This window comes from Zalophus californianus, chromosome X (genome assembly GCF_009762305.2).
Source record: "Zalophus californianus isolate mZalCal1 chromosome X, mZalCal1.pri.v2, whole genome shotgun sequence".
In the NCBI taxonomy this organism is placed as follows: domain Eukaryota; kingdom Metazoa; phylum Chordata; class Mammalia; order Carnivora; family Otariidae; genus Zalophus; species Zalophus californianus.
Genome location: NC_045612.1, coordinates 117,435,404 through 117,456,338, shown reverse-complemented (window position 1 = coordinate 117,456,338; position 20,935 = coordinate 117,435,404). Strand labels below are relative to the sequence as shown.

Sequence of the window (20,935 nt, the reverse complement as noted above, 5' to 3'; positions counted from 1 at the left end):
TCCATAAATCTTAGCACCAAATCTTTCTCACGGGGACACCACCCTTCCCATGACCAGGCAAATCTAATGGGTGCATATTATTTCAAATGAGGCAGACAGGCTAAAGTTCAAGTTAGGGCCTGCTGACAATCCCCTTTTCCTGGAAAAGGCCAGATGTGCTCTCGTGGACTCCTGAGTCCTCATTTAAGGAGAGTTCACACATCTCTTCTGTGCTCAGAGAAGCAGAGAAGAAGTCCAAATCCATACTCATTCCTGCCTCCATTGTCTCCCAGTTTAGTATCAGCTTTGTAAGGATCATCCTCACTACCTGAAGTCATGCTTCCCTAGGTCCCAAGCTGTGGGGTGGCAGACCACTTTCCGGCTGTCGCCTGGCTCTGTTAGCATGGAGTTGTCCCAGAATCCTTGAGTCATGTTGGGAAGGCCAACAGACACAAAGAATTTCTCAGCCTCCTCGAATATCCTCCTTGCATCCCAGCTCTGAAAGAAAAAAAAAAAAAAAAGAACAGCATTTCATTCTAGCATTAAAATAACAGCATTCTTTCTGTCGGCTATGTACAGAGGCATAACCTTTCTGGAAGGCAATTTGGCGACATGTACGGACATGTCAAGCTTTCAAAGTGTTTACACTCTTTGTCTCAGTAATCCGGTCTCTAGGGAACTAACCTAGGAAATTCTCGGAAGTTAGGTCAAAGAATTAAAGTGGGTTTTTTTGTTTATTATTTTTAAATATTGAAACATATTTGACACATCACATTGTGTAAATTTAAGGTATACAACATGTAAAATGATTTTTAATAGAGAAAAAAAGTGGAAGCCACCACCAGAATGATTAAATACATAATGATGTCTTCGTGGAACGGAAAATCTAAATAAATTCAATTCATAAAGACTTTTTATTGATGTTTTTTGTAATTTAATATTAAGTGAAAAAGTAGAATATATAAACCACTTATATAATGTGATATTAATGAGGAAATACACGAAAAATTAACAGTAGACTGTGTGAGATTATGTGTGATGTTTTTGTTTTTATGCTTTATATTCCAAGTATAAGCAAACAACAATGACCTTCTCTTTCCTAAAAAACTATTCAACTCAAGCCAACAATCCTTGACCAAGCTCCTTCAAGGGGGGAGGCCCTGGTGTTAGGCTCAGTGGAAGACACAAACCATAAGGTGCAGACAAAGTCATGGACTTTTGGAACCCAAAAGGCCTGTGTGAGACCCAGTAGCCAGTAAGTAGCTGGGCCTTGGCTTCATAGTCCGTATGGGAATCTAAAGTTTCAGAATGTTCTGGAACCGGAGAGGGGCAGCAGTAGGTGTCTGCCATCCAGCAAACTCTTCTGGGAGCTGATCAGGGCTTCTTTGGGGAAAAGGCCCACAAAGCTAAGTTTGTGCAGGTGGCAGATAATTCATGAATCACTTCTGGTGACACAGAAAACTTCCTCTGATCTCAAAGACCAGTCAAGTCTGGTTTTTCTCCTCTATCGCCTCAGGGATATGAAACAGGATATGACACTGGGGATGTTTTTTATTATTGCCCTTTAAAGGCAATATTGGTATTAGTAGGTATGGCATTCTCAAGCAGAAAGAATGTCTGTATACCAAAACAGCGCAGGCTAGTAAGCACAGTTAACGTCTGTTAAACGCAGAAGGAACGAATGGAAAACGAGACTGGAAATATTAGGAGTTTTGAGGTCAAACCTTCGTTGCCACTGATCGTCTTTGTGACTTTGGGCAAGACATTTACCCGGGCCTCAGTTTCCTCATCTACAACACGGATCCATCACCATCCCCATCCTGACAGTCTCGTAAGCGTGTTGTCAAGACGACCTTAGGAGAGATGGTGCGTGTACCAACACTGGAGACAGGCTGAGGAGCTATGTGCAGATGAACTTCTGCTGCTCCTCAACTGTGAAACCAGGCCGAGCACAGCTTCGGGAGTTTGGAGGCCCTTGCAGCTTCACATTTTTATTTTGCTGTGACCTTTTCCCAGGAGCATGTTATATATGTGAAGATGTTCACTGCATGGCTGCTTATAGGAAAGGAAATCATGGTGCAACTCTCTGAAGACATTTTATACAGCCAAGAGAAGTATGACCGTACATTGTACCCGAAAAATGTAGACTATCAGCTGAATAAAGAAAAACATATAATTATGATATGACTTCACCCATGGTAGGGAACATGGTGAATTTTAAATAATTACGCAAGGATGGTAACAAAAAGTAATCTAAAAATTATTTTAAAGACTCCTATAGTATTTTTAACAATAATGATTTTTTAAAAATCTTCTAATGATATCATTTTTTCTGTTCGTAGAGACTACAGACTGATTACTTAGCAGCGACTAACTCTGGAAAGAGTAATGCCAACCAGTCGATAATTCCACATCTTCCTGCTTGATGGAAAACTCAGGTCATCTCCATTTTTAATATCTCTCAGCAAGATCAATACCATACTTATCATTCAAAGTACTTGATGTCACTGACATTGTAAATTACTTTTCCATGAAAAGAGAGCTACATCAGAAATATATTATTTTTTTAAGATTTTATTTATTTGAGAGAGAGAGAGTGTGTGTGTGCACAAGCACCAGCGTGGAAAGGGCCAGAAGGCAACGGAGAGGGAGGAGGAAAGAATCTCAAACAGACTCTGTGCTGAGCACGGACCTGGGACTCGATCTCACGACCCTGAGATCATGACCTGAGCTGAAACCAAGAGTCGGATGCTTAACCCACTGAGTCACACAGGCCCCCCCCAAGAAATACATTTAAATTAGTTTAACATTTTTTTATTTACATGGTTTTACATGCAAAAGATAAGGAAAGAAGAGTGGCAGAAAAAGAAATGAAGTCGAGGATTTAGATTTGGTTTTTAAGGCCTCTTCCTACCTGGTTCACCATTGTATCAGTAACATCTATGTTTGGTTTCTGTCCGAAGGGGACTGTCAGAGGGTACAGGTTTGTCCAAAATCTACCCCACATATCGCCTATTTAAAAAAAAAAAAAAAAGATTTTGTTAATACATAGCAAAGGCAGCAGAAGCATAGACCCGATTTTACACAGTGCCTAAGTGAGGATCGGTAAATAGGCCATACAGTATTCTAAATTTAATCTAGTTTCTTTTCATTACCTCCTTTTCTGTTCTCTTATTTACAATTTTCAACACTCCCTTCTTTTACTATCTCCTCTAAAAGGTTAAAATGGCTGGAGATTATCCCTGTTTCTCCCATTTTGAATTACAATTCAAAGGCACAGTTTATTAAATATATGGAACATCATAGCTACTATAGATTAGAAACAGATTGATATAGTCTACCATCCATGGAACGGAATATTGCCAATTAGACTATTAGTAATTCCTAATATTGGACTCAAGAGAGATCATATAGGATCACCATCCAGGAATCTCTACTAACTAGTAACAAAGTTCCACCTTTATCAGTATACCAAAGTAATACACTTAACTGGGTAATTTTTCAAGCATCTCAAACAAATGCTAAATTGGATTCCAAGGCCAGAGACCCTAAAAGGCAAGATGGATCTAGAAAAAGTCGATCTAATAGCAAGACCAGAATGTTGGCACCAAAGGAACGGGGCAACATAACTACATGAAGAATATTCCAATGAACTCATGTTTTAAACAATAAAATTCAGTAGAGGTAAGGCCTAACAGAGGCCTATGCTTAAATTTTATTTATTTATTTTTAAAGATTTTATTTATTTATTTGAGAGAGAATGAGCACAAGCAGGGAGGAGGGGCAGAGGGAAAAGGAGAAGCAGACTCCTCACTGAGCAGGGAGCCCTGGGATCATGACCTGAGCCGAAGGCAGACACTTAACTGACTGAGTGCCCCTCTGCTTAAATTTTAAAGAAAGATGTATCCACTATAAAAATATGTGATAAATGACTTCAGGCTGAAACATAGCCTACATGTAAAAGACCAAAAGGGACCCAAGAAACAGTGTGACATGGCTTCCAAAACACAAATGTGATCTTAAGGTAAATAAATAGAATTATAGTGTCTAGAACAAAGGAAGGCATGGTACCATTTTTGCTCTATATTGGCCAAACCTCATCTGGAGTAATGATTCGGTTCTGAGCATGATTTTGAAGAGAGACATCAACAAAGCCTAGCTTGTCCAAAGGAGAACAATTAGAAAATTGAGATTTTAAGGAATGGCTAAAAATCCGTGTAGAAAGAAATCCTTCTTTCACTGGAAAGAAGCAAAGAGGGTATACATGATGGTAACAATAATACCCTCTGAAATATATTGATTACATACTCTTGTGCCAGGTACTATGCTGTGCCTTATACAATGGTTGCTTAAAAGATCCAGAAGGCCATTTTATAGAAGAAGAATGGACATATTCTGGGTAACCTCATATCATGGAATTAGATGTAATGAATGCAAGGCATTAGAGGGGTGTTGATTCAGTCCCACATAAGGTAGAACTTGCTTATAATTGGTGCCACATAGCGATAGATTAGCCTACCTTGGAAGGAAGAAAGAGCCACATCACACCAGATAGGTTTAAGCAGAAACTGGATTACTAAAGAATGCCTACCAAAGACATTGTAGAGAGTATTTGTGTATTGCCTTGGAGTAAAAGTCTCCACAGGTCCTTTGTCCATATTCCTCTCCTGCTGAGAGAGAGCTTTGGCTCTTGAGAAGAATTAGCCACCAGCAACCTAGCTTGGTAGGAATGCTATGTACGCATGACAGGAACATTCCAAACACGTATATCTTATTTGGCCTCAGCTTCTAGGGAGTGGTAGAGGGGAAGGAAGGATGGCCACTCTCTGGAAGGGAATTAGGCAATTCAGTAAAGGGCCTCAGGTCTTTCATGGTCTATAAAGGCTCTGTGGCAGGATAGAAAGTTCTTGGAAGATTGAGTCTCCTCTTAAGCTAGGCATTTGTCTTCAGGGCAAAGACTTCATTCAAAACCCATATAATTCCAAAGCACATACTTTGCAGTGAAAGTAATTGGTGCAGTTTAGAATAAACTTATGAAACTTTCACTCAAGCTATACCTTAATTCTAGAAAGCCTTTCTCTCACCCCTGACCACCCCCAGACTACCAAGCTTCATTCCTCTGACAATATGATACTAAAATGCCAAACTCCACCTCAAGAACTTAGCCAGTCAACTTAAATTATAAAACTTATTTTCCCCATTTCCACTCTCACTTGAACTTGGAGTTCTTTCTCTAGTTATCTTAAATAACCCCTTTATCCTTTGGACTGTGGCCAGCATAATAACCCTTTATGTGTAAAATAAAGTAATGCAATAAAGAACAATTTTAAATGGCTTCTATGTTGAAGAAAGTGCTGGCAAAATGTGATTTCAATAATGTTACTAACTTCATTCACAAAATTTTCCAAGTTTTATGTTGGGCTTCATTCAAAACAAAACAAAACAAAAACCTTTATTGGTGGAAACAACAGAGAACAAACTACACAAAGAGTTCCTGGAGTTTCTTACCAAGCAAATGGGCCGGAAGGCATCCAGTTGGGCTGATATGGGAAGGGTAGGTGTCCATCAGCTTTGCCCTCACATAAGCATGAAGATGTTCATACAATGGTTGAATCTGAAAAGCCCAGGAAGAAAATTTAAGACCAAGAGTAGTCTACTCCAATTTCCAATCCCCAACACTAAAGATAGGAGCCTCTTTAGACAAGTAGAATTTCCCTAAATTCTAATTTCTTCTCCTCTCAAATACTCTGGAGAGTTTGAAAGCATCTCTTCTTCCCAGATATTAACGATGACTAGCTTTACTGCATAAAACAATTAACACACCTGGAGGAATACAGGTCCCAAAATGAAAGCAGATGCAAAAAATATTCATTTTAAAGATGTTACCTACTTCCTTTGTCTTTAAATTGAAGTACATTTACATCCCATAAAATTCGCCCATTTTTAAATGTACAGTTTCATGAGTTTTAGTAAATTTATACTGTTGGACAACCTTCACTACCACCCACTTTTGCAATATTTCCAACACCTCAAAAACTCCTCTTGTCTCCATTTGCAATCAATTCCAGTCCCACCCCCAGCCCCAGGTCATCACTGAACTGATTTCTATTTCTACAATTTTGTCTATCCTGGAAATTTCACATAAATGAAATCATAAAGTGTGTGACCTTTTGTCTGGCTTTATTCACTCAGCCTGATTTTTAGGTTCATCCATGTTACTGATGTATCAGTAGTTCATTCTTTTTATTACTGAGTAGTGTTTCACTGTATGAATACATCCGAGTTTGCTTCATTTAGTATCTCATGGATAGAACTCACCAGTTGAAGGACAGCTAGTTTGTTCCCAGTTTGGGGCTATTATGAATAATGCTTCTATGAACTTGCACGTGTAAGTCTTTGTATGGACCTATATTTTCATTTCTCTCATATAGACACCTAAGAGTGGGATACCTTAGTCATATGATAAATGCGTGTTTAACTTGTTAAGAAACCACCAAACCGCTTTCCCCAGCAGCTGCGCCATTTTGCATTTCTGTCGGCAGTGTCTCCACACCCACACCAGCACCTGCTATGCCAGTCTTTTTGAACCAAAACCATTCTGGCGTGTGTGTGGTGAGTTGTTTTGTTTTTGTTTTTGTTTTTAAGATTATTTATTTATTTATTTGAGAGAGACAGAGCATGAGCGGCTGCGGGGGGGGGGGGGGGCAGAGGGAGAGGGAGAAGCAGGCTTCCCGCTGAGCGGGGAGCCCGATGCGGGGCTCCATCCCGCGACCCTGGGATCATAAGCTGAGCCGAAGGCAGACGCTTAACGACTGAGCCACCCAGGCGCCCCTCTCCAACTTCCATTTTTGATGGCTCTGCCTAACTAAGGCTATGACAGAGTCGGTCTACATAAGAAGTTTGAAGGCACAGGGATAAGCGGGAGATGTGGGAATCAAAATGAAGAAACAGGGAGACACTGAGAAGTGTCCATGGGATACTCTCCCTTCCTTATAAAGACTTCCTTAGTCGAAGGTAAGGAAACAACAGTATCAGTTGTCCTGAGGAAGGAAGCAAAACCTACAGCTCTGCCAACAAAGTAAGACAGTGTGGGTCCCAGGTAGTTCACGAAGACTATTCCTACTTATAATCTAAAAGACCATTCCTCCCTGTGATCTTTCCTTCTTATAATCTTGCTCTTGGTAATTGCTGGTGAGTTCAGTGGCTGAAATGGGGAGGAAAGCAGAGCAGTTCTGATCATCCATAGGGGTTGCCCTATTATTCCTTAAAATCCTTTCAAGCTCTAATATTCCATAACTCTGAGGCCTGGGAATGGCTGACGAGTGTGTAAGAACAAGCCAGAATGCTTCTGGTCATTGCCCCTTCCTCCCGTGCACTGCCCTACATCGGTTCCCTGGTTACCTGGGTGAAGGTCTGTTCCACATCTTTAATCAACTGGTCACGGCTATAGTTATAGCCATTTGTCCACTCCTCTTCATAATCTCCTCTCCAATAATCCCCATAGTCCTCATAATCTGTTTTTTAAAAGGAGAAGTAAGAGAACGTAAGGGAAAGAAAGAGATGAGGCGCTTGTATACATCAAATAACCTTGCCGGGAGGTTAAAAAAATCCAAAGATCTGTCACATTTTTACTGCCCTTCTAAGTGATAGGGCCATATCCCTCAAAGGGATGAAATGAATAATAACGCTAGCTAGTGTCTGTGGAGCACTTGCTCTCTGCCAGAAATTTTAACGCATTATCTCATCTAATAAGCACAAAAAGTCTACAAGATTGACATTATTAAAGTCCCCACCATGCAGATTAGCAGGCTGTTCTTAGACAGTGAAATCATTTGTCCAGGGTTACCGCACTGGTACGGGGCAGAGGCACACTGCGAGGCCCCTAACCCTCGGTCTCTACCCTCTCCAGACTTCAGTTTGTATCTTTGGCTTTCCACCATGTGATTGGATTTGAGTTTTTAAATTCTCCTTTTGTTCAGGGCCTTATATTTTCACATCTAACTCATCTTAGACTTTGCCGCAGGGGGCCTGTGTTTGTTTGCAAATTACATGTCGGCACAAAACATCTCTCTGTGCTTCGTGTAGTATCTCGGCATCAGCAAACACAAGCTTGCATTAGGATGTTAGCCAATAACGTTTGCAAATGTGTTCTGAAAATTTTTACTTTTACATGCACATTGGCAATGGATGATCAGAAAGAAGAGAGAAAGACCTCTTTGGACGGAAGGATATGGTGATGAGCTACTGTCTCCAGTTTGCCTGTGGCTTGAGAATATCAGTTTAAGTGGCGGTGAAAGACATTTAGAAACAACAGATGAAAAAAAATTCTTCCTTACTCAACCCCAGGGGGCAGTGAATCACCAAAGCATAAAGTTACTCATAATGCCATAGCTTCAGCTCATTATTCAGGCAGGAGAATAAGTTAGGAGATATGGAAATTCTGCCCCATGTTGAGAGTTTTATGACCACACGATCTGAGTTATAATTACAACTGCAGAACAGAATGGATTTCCAGCCTAAATTAATCTGATTCTGTTTTCTTTCTGGGACACCATCTTGAGTTAAACACACAAATGGCCTTTGAGAATAAACTGTGGCCAGATAGGCGTTTAGGTGAGAGACAGTGTCTCTGTCTCCCATCCTGTCTAAGAACCAGAATCCCTACTCAATCCCCAGGCTACCTCAGGTCCCTGATACATTCCCAGACAACTGATTTGTTTGACACCCTGCAGTTCAGTCTCATTTCTGAACTCTCTAAACTGTAGAATGTCAGTGCACCATTCCTTATTCCCTAGTAGTTGCTTCTTTGAGACACATAACCGGAATTTGTTCAGCAGATGATCATTAATTTAGGGATACTTCTTCTATCAAAGGGCAGCCTTGGTAATTCATGAGAAATAGCCCACAGCGCCATAGAGGGCTTCAGGACCTCTTTAGACCAGCAAACTTACTGTTGGCTCTTGCCATCTCATTTTTCAGGGCCACGTACTCTTCATATAATGGCCTCAGCTGCTTGCCAACCTCAGACCTCCAGCCTTCCCAGGCCCAGAGCCTCTCGTTGTAGTCTCTGCTGTTTGCCATTATGTCATCCAAACCTGTCATTGCAAAGCACCCAATAGGAAATAAACATGCATTTGTAATATCTTTATTCGCAAACAATTGTATGAGCTTTAAATAATTAAAAGTAAGGCTGGCAGACATCAAGGTCATAAGGTTATTAAATGAAATCTCATGATTTATCAATTTCTTCATCCTTGTTATAGTTTCAAAATATTACTGCAGAGAAAATAAACCATTGAAATCATTTAGCTACTAACTTAATTAAATTCCTTGGAATGTGACAAAATTTACCATGAAGTTTTGTTATAAGTTAAAAGTTCATCTATATGTTGAAACACCTATCTGGAATCTTATCATCTTTGGATTATCCATTTGAAAGGCACAATGTTATCATCCAGTGCCAATCTCAGTTTTAAAACTTAGAGTGAAAAGGGGTGCCTGGCTCAGTCAGGTAAGCATTAAGCATCCACCTCTTGATTTCGGCTCAGGTCATGATGTTGGGGTCATGGGATCGAGCCCCGTGTAGGGCTCTGGGCTGAGCACGGAGTCTGCTTGAGATTCTCCCTCTCTCTTGCTGCCCCAAACCCCATGCACAGGCACATGCTCTCTCTCTCTCTCTCTCCCTCAAGTAAACAAATAAAATCCTTAAAACTTAGAGTAAAAAAATTAAATTTCATAATCATTGCTCAAAATTTATAACCTACCTGGTTCAAGTAATAAGCACTCCTGTGGATTATTTGGGTTACAAGCTTTTCCAGTACTGTAGATAGTGCTCATTGCATTTAGGATTGTGTTCAACTGCAAATTAAACATAATAAACAATGTTTAAACTGGGAAATGTGCTGTATGGAATGCTAAGGTAAAGATGTCCTTTCGGCCATGTGATTTTTTTATGCCCTCAAAATATAGCAGTTCCCATCTTTGCCAAGAATCCTCCTTTATGTAGGGTAGGAATATCTCTGTTAAATTCCCCTGTATTAACTAACGCAGAAACTTAGATAGACACACATAATAAATATATGTAGAGTGACTGAAATAAACAAATCTACCAAAATTCTGGGGACGGTGCTCAGGTACACATGCATGGAGACGGGCATTTGTTGTCTTGTCCAGCATTCTCTGAGTACACATTTACTGAACATCTACTATGTCCTACACTCGGATAACTCTGACATGAACAAGTCACTGGTCCTCAAGTCATGGGACAGTGGGACAGCCGTGAAATCAATAATTACATAGCCCAAGTGATAAGTGATATAACTGTCATGAAAAAGTGATGTGGCAGCCTGGCAGGGAGCAGATAAATGAAGAACTTGGAGATTCAGGGATGGCTTCAGAGAGGAGGGGACATTAGCGCTGTGTCTTGAAAGAGAGGTAGGAATTAGCCAAGTAGAAAAAGGAGAGAGAAGGCAGAGGCTAAAAGGTGGATGGAGGTTGGGAAAGAGCAGGCATTTTCCAGAAGTGATGACACGTTGAAGGAAACTGGCATAGTGATGCTGACTGAGGGAAGTGGGGGATGTAAGTATGGAGAGGTCAGCAGGAGCCAGGTCGTGAGGGGCCATCTGTGACACACTAAAGAGTTTAAACTTTACCCTGTAGGTAAAGGAGAGTAAAGGTAGTAGAGTTAAGCAGTGCTACTCAAAGTATGGTCTGTGGACCAGTGGAAGACAGTAAATGGTTTGTTTCTATTCTGTGATAAGTACAGGAATCAAGAGAATAAATGTTTTTGTTAAAGAGAATAAATGTTTATAAACTTTTAAAAACCGTTTGATATTTCCATGACATCTAGGCATGAGAGCAATGAAGTAAACCAAGTATTGATCTGCAATGGATTGGTAATAAAAGAAGAAAGGGAATAAGAGAGGGAGAAAAGGAGGGAGGGAGGGGGGAAGGGAAGGGTAGGCTAGGGAACGGAAAGGAAGGGAAGGGAAGGGGAGGGGAGGGGAGGAAATGGTTCTCTTCCACATTTGATTTAAGAAGCACTGCATGGAAGACTCCGTTTCCCTTCTCCTGTTCCCTCTTCCATTATGCTTTCACTCTGCTACAAGAGTCATTATCCTAGAACATGAAATAGATCCCATGCTTAAAACTTCAACAAGATCCCATAGTCCAAAGGAATCAATCCAAATTCCTTACCATGGCACAAAATTCCTCATGGTCTCTTTGTCTACCTGCTTTTTCAATCTCTCCTCCTTCCTCTCCATCGAACTCATGCATCCTTGAGTCTCCTCTCTTCCCAAACACTCCAAGCTTTTACAGGCATTTCAGCGGTTTTCAACTTTAGCTGCACATTAGAATTACCTGGGATCTTATAAAAATACAGTGTCCAGGTTCCATCTAGCTGTCTAGACTCTAAAAGACCAACGGGCACCAGGTTTTACACAGTGTCTTTGTGAAAACCATGGGGAAGCATGGAATGGATAAGATACAGTGGCTTAACAAGGAGTTGGAGAATTGGATCCAAAGAATGTGGAATAATAAATATCAACTGGTAGGAAGATATGTGCCGTATGGTTTTATCTTTGCCCTTATCGTGAATTTTTTCTTTTTATAGATGGGGATTACAACAGAGTTCCAGAGGACAAGCAACTGAGAAAGGAGACTTTGATGTTAAATAGTCAAATGTTTTAGATAAAAATGTTTTAATAGGTTAGATCAGGGGTCTGTAAACTATGATCTGCAGACCAAATACCGTCTGCTGCCTGTTTTTGTAAAGTTTTATCGGAACACAGCCACACTCATTTGTTTATGTATTAGCTATGCTGATTTCCTGCTGCAACAGCAGAGTTAACTCATCGTGACAGAGACTATATGGCCCACAAAACCCAAGATATTTACTATCTTTTCTTTTACAGAAAAACATTTGCTCGCTCCCAGGCTAGAGAGATGGGATGAGAGATGTTATTTTAACAGGGCGAATACAGGCTTTCTTAAATTTGAACAAACAACCTACTTAAGAATAGAATTTTGAAAGCTATCATTTCAGAGCAACATTGGTGGAAGAGATTTGGAGACTTCATTGACAGCGATGTTGATATGAGCCAACATGGAATTTGACTGTCAAAAAACCCAACCCACACAAACAAAAACCTAATATAGTCCTAGACTGTCTTAATAGATGTAGGGCACAGGAAGCAGAATGTCATATTCCTGCACACTTTCATGCAGACCGGAACCAACTCAGAGTGTGGTGTTTAGTTCAAGGTTACTGACATAATGAAGACAGCAGCCAGGACTGGTTCGGAAACTTGAAACCACTGTATAGAGGAAAATTGACAGAGTGAAGGATAGTTAGCCTAGATTAAAATAAAAGGACTCAACTAGTTTAAAAAAATAGAGCTGCCTTCATTTATTTAAAAACTATTGTAGGAAAGAGCAATTTGGACCAGGAGGCAGAACAAAGTGGAGGTAAAGCACTTAATGCTCAACGGAGGAGGTATCTCCATCAATTAGGGGGGGCCCACCTATGGAATGGATGTCTTGGAAAGAGATGAATCACCCACATCTAAAGCAGTCTGATCTGAGGTTCTTAGCCACTTGTTAAAGACGTTGCAGAGAAGAGTCAAAAATGAAAGGGGGAAAGAATTGGACCACATACGGGACTTCCCAAGCTTGGCACTATTAACATTTTGCACCACATAATTTTTTGCCATTGGGGGCTGTCTTGTGCTAACCACCGTCCCTGGCCTCTACCCACTAGATGCTAATAGCTGCCCCCCCCCCAGTTATGACAACCAAAAATGTATCCAGATATCATCAAATGTCCCTGGGGGGCAAAATCACCCCCGGTTGATCACGACTGACATAGACTAAGCATATTCTTCAGGCTGCCTGTCCTCAGGAAGGTGACTTCTGTATATGGTATGCATATATAACACAGTGCCCAGACAACACCAGTTTAACTCTGTGTCCTAACATAATTATTACCAGTGACTTCTTTCACTTGCGAAAGGGTTCCAGTTTGGATGACAAATTCTGTGGTCACCCTACCTAGGCACAGAGCTCTTTCTAATGTCAGCATCACTATCTTTGCAGATAAAGGAAGCAGCCATGGGGATATTAATGTTTAATGTTTCCCAAATATTTCAGCTCTTGGGGTCAGTGCTAGAATGTTCACATACTCGTTGGCTCTTGTCTGCTGAGAGCACTGATGACCCACTGTGCTGAAGGGCTTGCAATTGACGCTTGACTGTAGAATCCTGAATTTCTTCTAGTGGGTAAGTTTTGGCTTGCTTGGACTGTTCTTCATAAAAGGCAGACCATTTGGCCCCAGCATCATTCTGAAATGACAAAATATAAAGTTGAAGTCAGAATGGCACTGCTTGAACAGACAGAACAGAAGATACTGTCCAAAAAACATCTGGTGGAATATCTAATATTTCCTGAGTGGTTTAGTTCTCTACTTTGCTGAAGGTCAAGGCTTAGGTTATGAGTGACCAGGCCATTCTTGGTCACTCTCTCTTTCTGGCCCAGTGCCTAGTTTTCCCAAGGGTCCTATCCCCTGAACTGGAAATGAATTCTCACAGATAATTCACATTGTGGGGCCCTGGAATTTATGGCCTTAGCACTATGACGTGGGTGAGTTAATCAAGGATTTGAGGATGAATGCTCTAAAGGGAGGGCCCAGTAAAGCTCAGAGCAAACTTAAAGGGGATACAGCCCCTCATGACAATTGGAACCATAAGAAATGAGAAACAGTTTGCAGTGAGCTCCATAGTGCCATGACTTACCAGAGATTCTGATCTTAAATTATGTTCCCCAAAGAAGGTTGCCCAGAATATGGCCACTTGGTAGCCATGGTGATTTTCTAACAGCAAAAGAAACCAACAAACGGGTGTTGATGCCAGGATTCACTTGCCCCCCATCTTGAACATCAGTATAGGCAAGCGGACTTCTCCAGACTCCTCTAGTACAGTCTTTTCTCAATGTACAAACTCATTTCCATTTATCAAAGATGAAAATGAGCTATTACTTTGTACACTGTACTTCTCTAGACTATATAAAAGAGGTAGCATATGAGACAAGTAAGAACTCCATTCTTGGGATGCCTGGGTGGCTCAGTAAGTTCAGTGTCTGCCTTTGGCTCAAGTCATGATCCCAGGGTCCTGGGATAGAGTCCCACATGGGGCTCCGTGTTCAGCGGGGAGCCTGCATCTTCCTCTCCCTCTGCCTGCCACTCCCCCTGCTTGTGCACTCTCTCTGACAAATAAATAAAATCTTAAAAACAAAAAAGAACTCCATTCTTGTAGTCAGATACCTCTGACTAGCTGTGTGACTTTAGACAAATTACTTACCTTCTGAGTCAGTTACCTTATCTGTAAAATGAGAGTAATAATAGGACTTACCTCAAAGGGTTGTTGTAAGGATGAGAAGAATTAACAAATAATAAAATGTTTATCACAGTATCTGATACATCCTAAACATTCAAAAAAGTTAGCTATTTTATAATTTATAGAAAAAAGTTCTTTGTCCTTAAGTTGCTTACAGTTTTATCAGACAGAGAAGGTATGCATCATAAAAGTTTCATTAATGAAATATAAGACCATATGATAATGTATAAACTTTGAGTGGTCAAGCAGTTTCTCCTATAAGAAAAGACTCATGCAGGGTGCCTGGGTGGCTCAGTTGGTTAAGCGACTGCCTTCAGCTCAGGTCATGATCCATCGGGTCCCGCATCGGGCTCCCTGCTCAGCAGCGAGTCTGCTTCTCCCTCTGACCTTCTCCCCTCTCATGCTGTTTCTCTCTCTCTCTCTATCTCTCAAATAAATAAATAAAATCTTAAAAAAAAAAAGAAAAGACTCATGCAGGCAACTAGATTTGGCCAAGCCCTCATGGAGAAGACCCTAAAGCAGGTAGGAGTTGGATGGATGCAGAGTACTTTGTAGAATAATTTACTTCATTTGATCTTCCTACTCCCATGAGATAGAAAATCATTCTGTCTCCATTATTCATATCTGCATAAAGGGGCTGAGAGAAATAGTGGTTATGGCAATCAACTGACAGCATCTGGATCCTGGATCCTGTGGTAGACAAACTCTAAGATGGATCCCATGATCCCTACCTCCGGGTGGTACACATTTGTATGACCTCCTCCCCCTTGAGTGTGAGCAGGAGCCATGATTCACTTCTAGCCAGTAGCATATACCAAAGGTGACAGGATGTACATATTTATGTTATAAAAGAATCTTATTTTTATCTTGCTAAAACTCTGTCTCCCTTGCTGACTTTGATGCAGCAAGATGCCATGTTGTGAATGACCCTTTGGAAAGGGTCACGTGTTGAGGAATTGAGGATGGCCTCTGGGTGATATCCTGCAAGAAACTAAGGACCTCAGTCCAGCAGCACACAAGGATCTGAATGCTTACCACTAACCACATTAGCTTGGAAGTGGATTCATCCCCAGTCAAGCCTCAGCTGAGACCACAGTGCTGGCCAGGACCTTGACTGCAACTTTATAAGACTCAGAAATGGAAGATGCAGCTAAGCTGTACCTGGACTCCTGACCCACAGAAGCTGTGGGATAATAAATGTGTGTTATTTTAAGCTGTTAAGCTTGTGGTAATTTTTAACACAACAGATAATTAGTACCAATCCCAAAGGCGGGACTTCGGGCATGACTGCATTTTCCAGGCCAAGGAATTTGACTATTATTTGAATTCTAGGGAATCACTTAGGGGCTCCAAGCAGGCACATGATATGATGGGAATGGTGTGTGGACATGACAACAATGGATCAGACAAGAGATGAAAATAGTGGCAGGAAAAATGGAAAATGATTTCTCTCTTTATTGAGCACATACAACCCCTCAGGAACTACTTCTCAATCAATCTTCACAATCTTGTGAGGTAGCTGTGATTGTCTCCACTTCACAAATGAGGGAACTGAGGCACGGAGACCTTTCCTAGGTCACACAGCTAGTAATTTGAAAGAACCAGAGTGCCAACCCAGATATGTTTACCTCCAAAGCTAACGCTCCTAACCATTGACAATAGATGGTATTCAACACATTCTGTTCTTCTCTGTAACACACAAATGGGAAGTAGTGAGCTATAGAAAGAAGAGTTTGGTCTATGGCACAGACTCATCTATGCAACCCACCACTTACCTCTATAATCCCTGTCCTTCTTCACCCAATCCAGGATGACTTACTGTTAAGCAAAATTTCTGGTAAAACTTTGATACAAAATTATAAGAATAATTTTGTTCTCAACCTCCTCTGGAAACAACTCACAATCCCCAAAAGGGTCCAGTCTTAGAACATTTTTTAATTATACTGCATATAGATACTTTGAAGACATCTGTTTTATTTATTACTACCATACTATAAGTGTTATACTTTAAATCGCCCCCAAAATTACATGATGCTGCCTTGAATTTTGACCCCCTAGGACATAGCGTTCCGTCCCAAGCTATTCTTTTTTCCAGAGCTCTAGGGACCTGAACTAGTTTTTTGTTAATTTCTTGGCTCAATATTCCTGCACCATGCTAGTAGTGGAAATTCAATTTCCACACCTATTAAATAACTCAGGGGTGAAACCTGGGCTTGATCAAATCTCTAGATCAGGACTCTGTCCACCATCTGATTTTGTAAATCAAGTTTTATTACAATATAATCAAACTCATTTATGTATTGTCTATGGCTGCCTTCGCACTGCAACGGCAGAGTTGGACAGAGGCCACAGAGCCCACAAAGCCTGAAACACTCACTGTCTGGCCTTTTACAGAAAAAGTGCTCTGCCCTCTGCCCTAGATCTATACATTTACAGGAAATGCAGGGGACAAAAGAGCATGTTAAGCAATATTTAGGGGGCACAATCAGCAAGTCCAAAAAGTGGGAGTTTCTACAGCACCCAAAATTTAATTCTTTGGCAAATAAATTGCAAAAAAAAAAAAAAAAAAAGAAAAGAAAAGAAAAGTGAGGGAGGGACTCTGTAGATCAAAAGAGAGCTAAAGTACATCATCCCAAACAATTGGAAGGAGAGGACCTTGTTAGATCCTGATTCAAACAAAACGGCTGAAGTTGAAAAAGAAATAGGGTGCATTTGAATGCTGACTAGATATTTGATGATACTGAGAAGTTTTTGTTAAGTTTTTGGCACAGTACTGTTATTAAGGTTGTTTTAAAAGTACTTTGAGAGCTACAAGGTGAAATACACACATAAAAGTACATCATATTTTGGATTTCCTTCAAAATATTCCAGGAAGCGTGGGGTTGAGTAGAAAACTAAAACAAGATTGGCCAAAGTGTTAATAATTTGTAAACTGGGCGATGGATATGAGGAAATTCAATATATTTATCTCTCTTCTTTTATACATGTTTGAAAATGTTTATGATAAAAAATAAAGAAAAATCATACGACGGAATACTATTTGGCAACAGAATGGAATGAAGTAATGCTACATGCTACAATGTGCAGAGTGAAAGAAGCCAATCACAAGAGACCATGTACTGTATGATTGCATTTATATGAAATGTTCAAAGTAGGCAAACCTATGGAGACAGGAAGTAGACTAGGGGTTGCTTAGGGCTAGGAGCTGGGAGGAAGAGTGATGACTGACAGGCATGTGGTTTCTTTCTGGAGTGATGAAAATGTTCTAAAATTAGATGGTGGTGAAGGTTGTACAATTCTGTAAATACACTAAGAAGCATTGAATCGTATACTTGAAATTGGAGAAGTTCATGGTGCATAAATTATATCTCAGTAAAGCGGTCATTAAAAGCTCTCTATAGTAAAAGCAAAGAAAAAAAAAACCTCACCTTATCCCCCAGATCTTATAACTGGGTCTGAAACCCCACGAAACTGCTCCAAACCAAAGGAGTTAGCCAAAATTAGCTTCATGCTCTTTTACCCAGGTGCCTGGCCCACGCCAAGCAGCAGCAGCAGCTCCTGACCACTGGACTACCCTCCCTGCGCGTAGCCGGTGGCCTCCTGCTTCCTTTTTGCATTCTAATATTTTCACTTTCCTTTAAAGGGTCCATGCTTTCTGCAGCTTGGCCACACTTTGTGATTTATGCCCTTTCCTCTCTGGCCTTGGCTCTCGTCAACCACTGCAATTCAAAAGTAATAACAATTAATGATCCAGAGATGCTATCAACAACCATCACTCCGTCTCATTCGCTAACATGCCTTCTCAGCAAAGGGCACTCAGCAGAACTGTTACATGTCTCTTCAGCAGTTATAACTCCCTCCCACACTCAGAGCAGTAAGACTGTGCTGTTCTCCCATGCTCACAAGCATCGAGCACCGTTCTGGGGGCCTTGGGTATGAATTCGGGCTTCACAGCCACCCTCCAAGGCAGACAGGAGAGGGATGCTCTTTTGCACAGGTGAGATAATGAAGGTGCAGAGAGGTTAATCAACCAGCTGAAGCTCACCCAGCTGGAAAGAGCTGGAGCCAGGATCCGGACCTTGGCAGTCTGGCTCCAGAGTCCTGAGGCATGAAGCTGGTACAACTTCACCAGCACCTATGGGACCATTCAGCTGAGAATGAAAACAAATACACGGTACACTATAGGCACCTCCAACAGAGATCAAATAAGAAGTGAGGAAAAAGCAACAATAAAGAGATGAGGAAAGGTAAGACCAAAAAATAGGAGATAAGAAACAAATGACCTCCTATGACCACACCGGGCTGTCAAAATCTCCAGGATTTCCTTGAGCATTAGAAAAATGGAAAACCTTCTCTTGGGGTATTTCAAATGAGGTGGTAGGTCTCAGGTTGGATCTGTCCCGTGAGTGGCAGTAATTTAAACACACAACCTACTCAACATTTGAAAAAATATCTGAACTACATTTTTGAAGGAATGTATTGCTATACAAGTGTCACAAAATCTTTTCTTAAGTAATGTTGCTCAATTTCCAGCACAAATGTGTAAGGACACTGCTTTGGGATCGGTGAGAGAAGAAATTCCTAAATCCTTGCCCTTGTCAAAGCATCTTGCTTTCCCAGAGCATTCTGAGATTTGTCAAAACTGGCTTAATTATGGTTTTTCTGCGAGGGCTCTGGATGGATTCTGTGACCTTTGGAAGTCCCTTAGAGCTCCGTGACAGTGAAGGAAGGAACACCCAAATCCAGTCTCCAGACCCATGGTTACTTTAATTACTAGCTAGCTTTTTCACTAAGCCTCCAATTGCATTTTCCAGTTAATGTATCATTTCAGAGAGTCTTTAGATATTCCTGTTGACATTGTAGGCTTGAGAAAATTATTAACTCAATAACTTATGGCATTTCTGTGAAATGCTTTGAAACCCTGATTATGATGAGAATTATGGTGGCAACTTTACAAAGCATGTTCACTGGTTTCTAAGAATCTGGACTGAGACCAGTGAATTACTTTGTAACAGATTCCAAATGAGCCCCAAGGTCAATTAAGTTTAGTCATCTGGGACTCCAGAATCAGAAATACTGAAGCAAACATCCAATCTCACAACTCGGAGCATTTCTTTGATTTCCCTTTTCAGTTGTACAGGCAGTAATCTAACCCTTAAGAAGCAACAAATACCCCTAGGTAGCCATGAAAACTCACCATCTTTTGGACATTCTCGTCGGTAATATTGGTGTTATAATTCCAAGAAGCAAGTGAACTTTGATAAGACAGCTCTTCAGCTTCAGAGTTAAACTTCTCCAAAAATGTCTTGACCAGATCCTCAGTGGTGGATCGAGCAGCAGTTAGAGCAGCAAGGCTGAGAAGGAGCCAGGAAGAGCCTAACATCTTTCCCTATGCACCAAGATCCCATCCACTGAACAACTTTCCCTAGAGTAAAACCTCTTCATGACTTTTTCCTCTCTCATCAGCCTTTGAACTTGGGTTGGGCACTGAACAGGAAAGATGAAAAAAAAAAAAAAAAGAAGAAGAAGAAGAAGTAGTAGAAGAAGAAGAAACAGTAAACAGTCTGCTGAACCACTATAAAGTTCATCCTGGAGAGGACAGATATATAAACAGATTTTAGAATGATTTTTTAAAGTAAATCAAATAAACAAATGTTATTCATTAATCCTAGAGAATCACAGCTCTCCTAGTATTTTATGGCCAGATCAGAACTTGCACATTTAGTTAATATGTTCCTAAAAAGCTGTTAAAGATACACTGAAGGTGTTATAATTTTACAGGGACCAAAGAAGCCTAGATTTAGGGATCTTGGGGGTATTAGTGGTACTTACGTGTTTTCCAGACAGGATTTCATTGAAAGTCAGTTATCTCTCCTTTCTTTTTATTTCAAGCTCATATTCACAGAAAGTCTCTCCCTGGGCGCCTGGGTGGCTCAGTTGGTTAAGCGACTGCCTTCGGCTCAGGTCATGATCCTGGAGTCCCGGGATCGAGTCCCACATCGGGCTCCCTGCTCAGCGGGGAGTCTGCTTCTCCTTCTCACCCTCCTCCCTCTCATGCTCTCTGTCTCTCATTCTCTCTCTCAAATAAATAAATAAAATCTTTAAAAAAAAAAAAAAAAAAAGAAAGTCTCTCCCTACTTGGGTAACATTTTCCCCTCCTAAATAAACGGCTTTGCCCTTGTCTTGATGGAATTCATTTTTTTTCTGATAAATTTTAATTTCCCTGGCCATTTTTTAAAAGTATAAGGCTACCCTCCACTCCACTCCACAGGTTAACTCACCTGATCTCGCTTGGGTAAACTTAAAAAGGCTCACTTTCTACTTCTCAGATGACCATGTTGAACACTGGTTTCTATGGCCGACTTCACTGTGTGCCTCCTTCCCTTTCACTTACCTGTTCTAAACTCAGTCGAGGTCCCAGGGAAGTAAAAATGACTCTGCATGGTATGAAACTCAAAGACTGTCAATGTCACGCTCTGGGCATCCAAAACCATGGGATCATGGCAACACAGAATTCAAAGAGACTTCGGCGATTATCCTGTAGTGTCTCAGGAGCTGGATCTGTG

The 20,935-nt window shown here is 40.9% G+C and overlaps 1 protein-coding gene across 2 annotated transcripts in view; it reads right to left on the bottom strand.

The window, feature by feature from the left end:
• ACE2 (angiotensin I converting enzyme 2) overlaps positions 1–19,855 on the bottom strand; it is a 39,479-nt gene extending 19,624 nt beyond the window's left edge. For both annotated transcript variants that reach the window (XM_027609552.2, XM_027609553.2), the window contains exons 1-8: positions 19,567–19,855; positions 13,161–13,319; positions 9,744–9,837; positions 8,931–9,074; positions 7,381–7,493; positions 5,488–5,593; positions 2,894–2,991; positions 308–477 (exon numbers count right to left, since the gene is read on the bottom strand). In XM_027609552.2, coding sequence (XP_027465353.1) covers positions 308–477; positions 2,894–2,991; positions 5,488–5,593; positions 7,381–7,493; positions 8,931–9,074; positions 9,744–9,837; positions 13,161–13,319; positions 19,567–19,752 — 1,070 coding nt within the window. In that variant the 5' untranslated portion in view covers positions 19,753–19,855. The remainder of the gene's footprint in view (positions 1–307; positions 478–2,893; positions 2,992–5,487; positions 5,594–7,380; positions 7,494–8,930; positions 9,075–9,743; positions 9,838–13,160; positions 13,320–19,566) is intronic.
• Between the last annotated feature and the right edge of the window lie 1,080 nt (positions 19,856–20,935).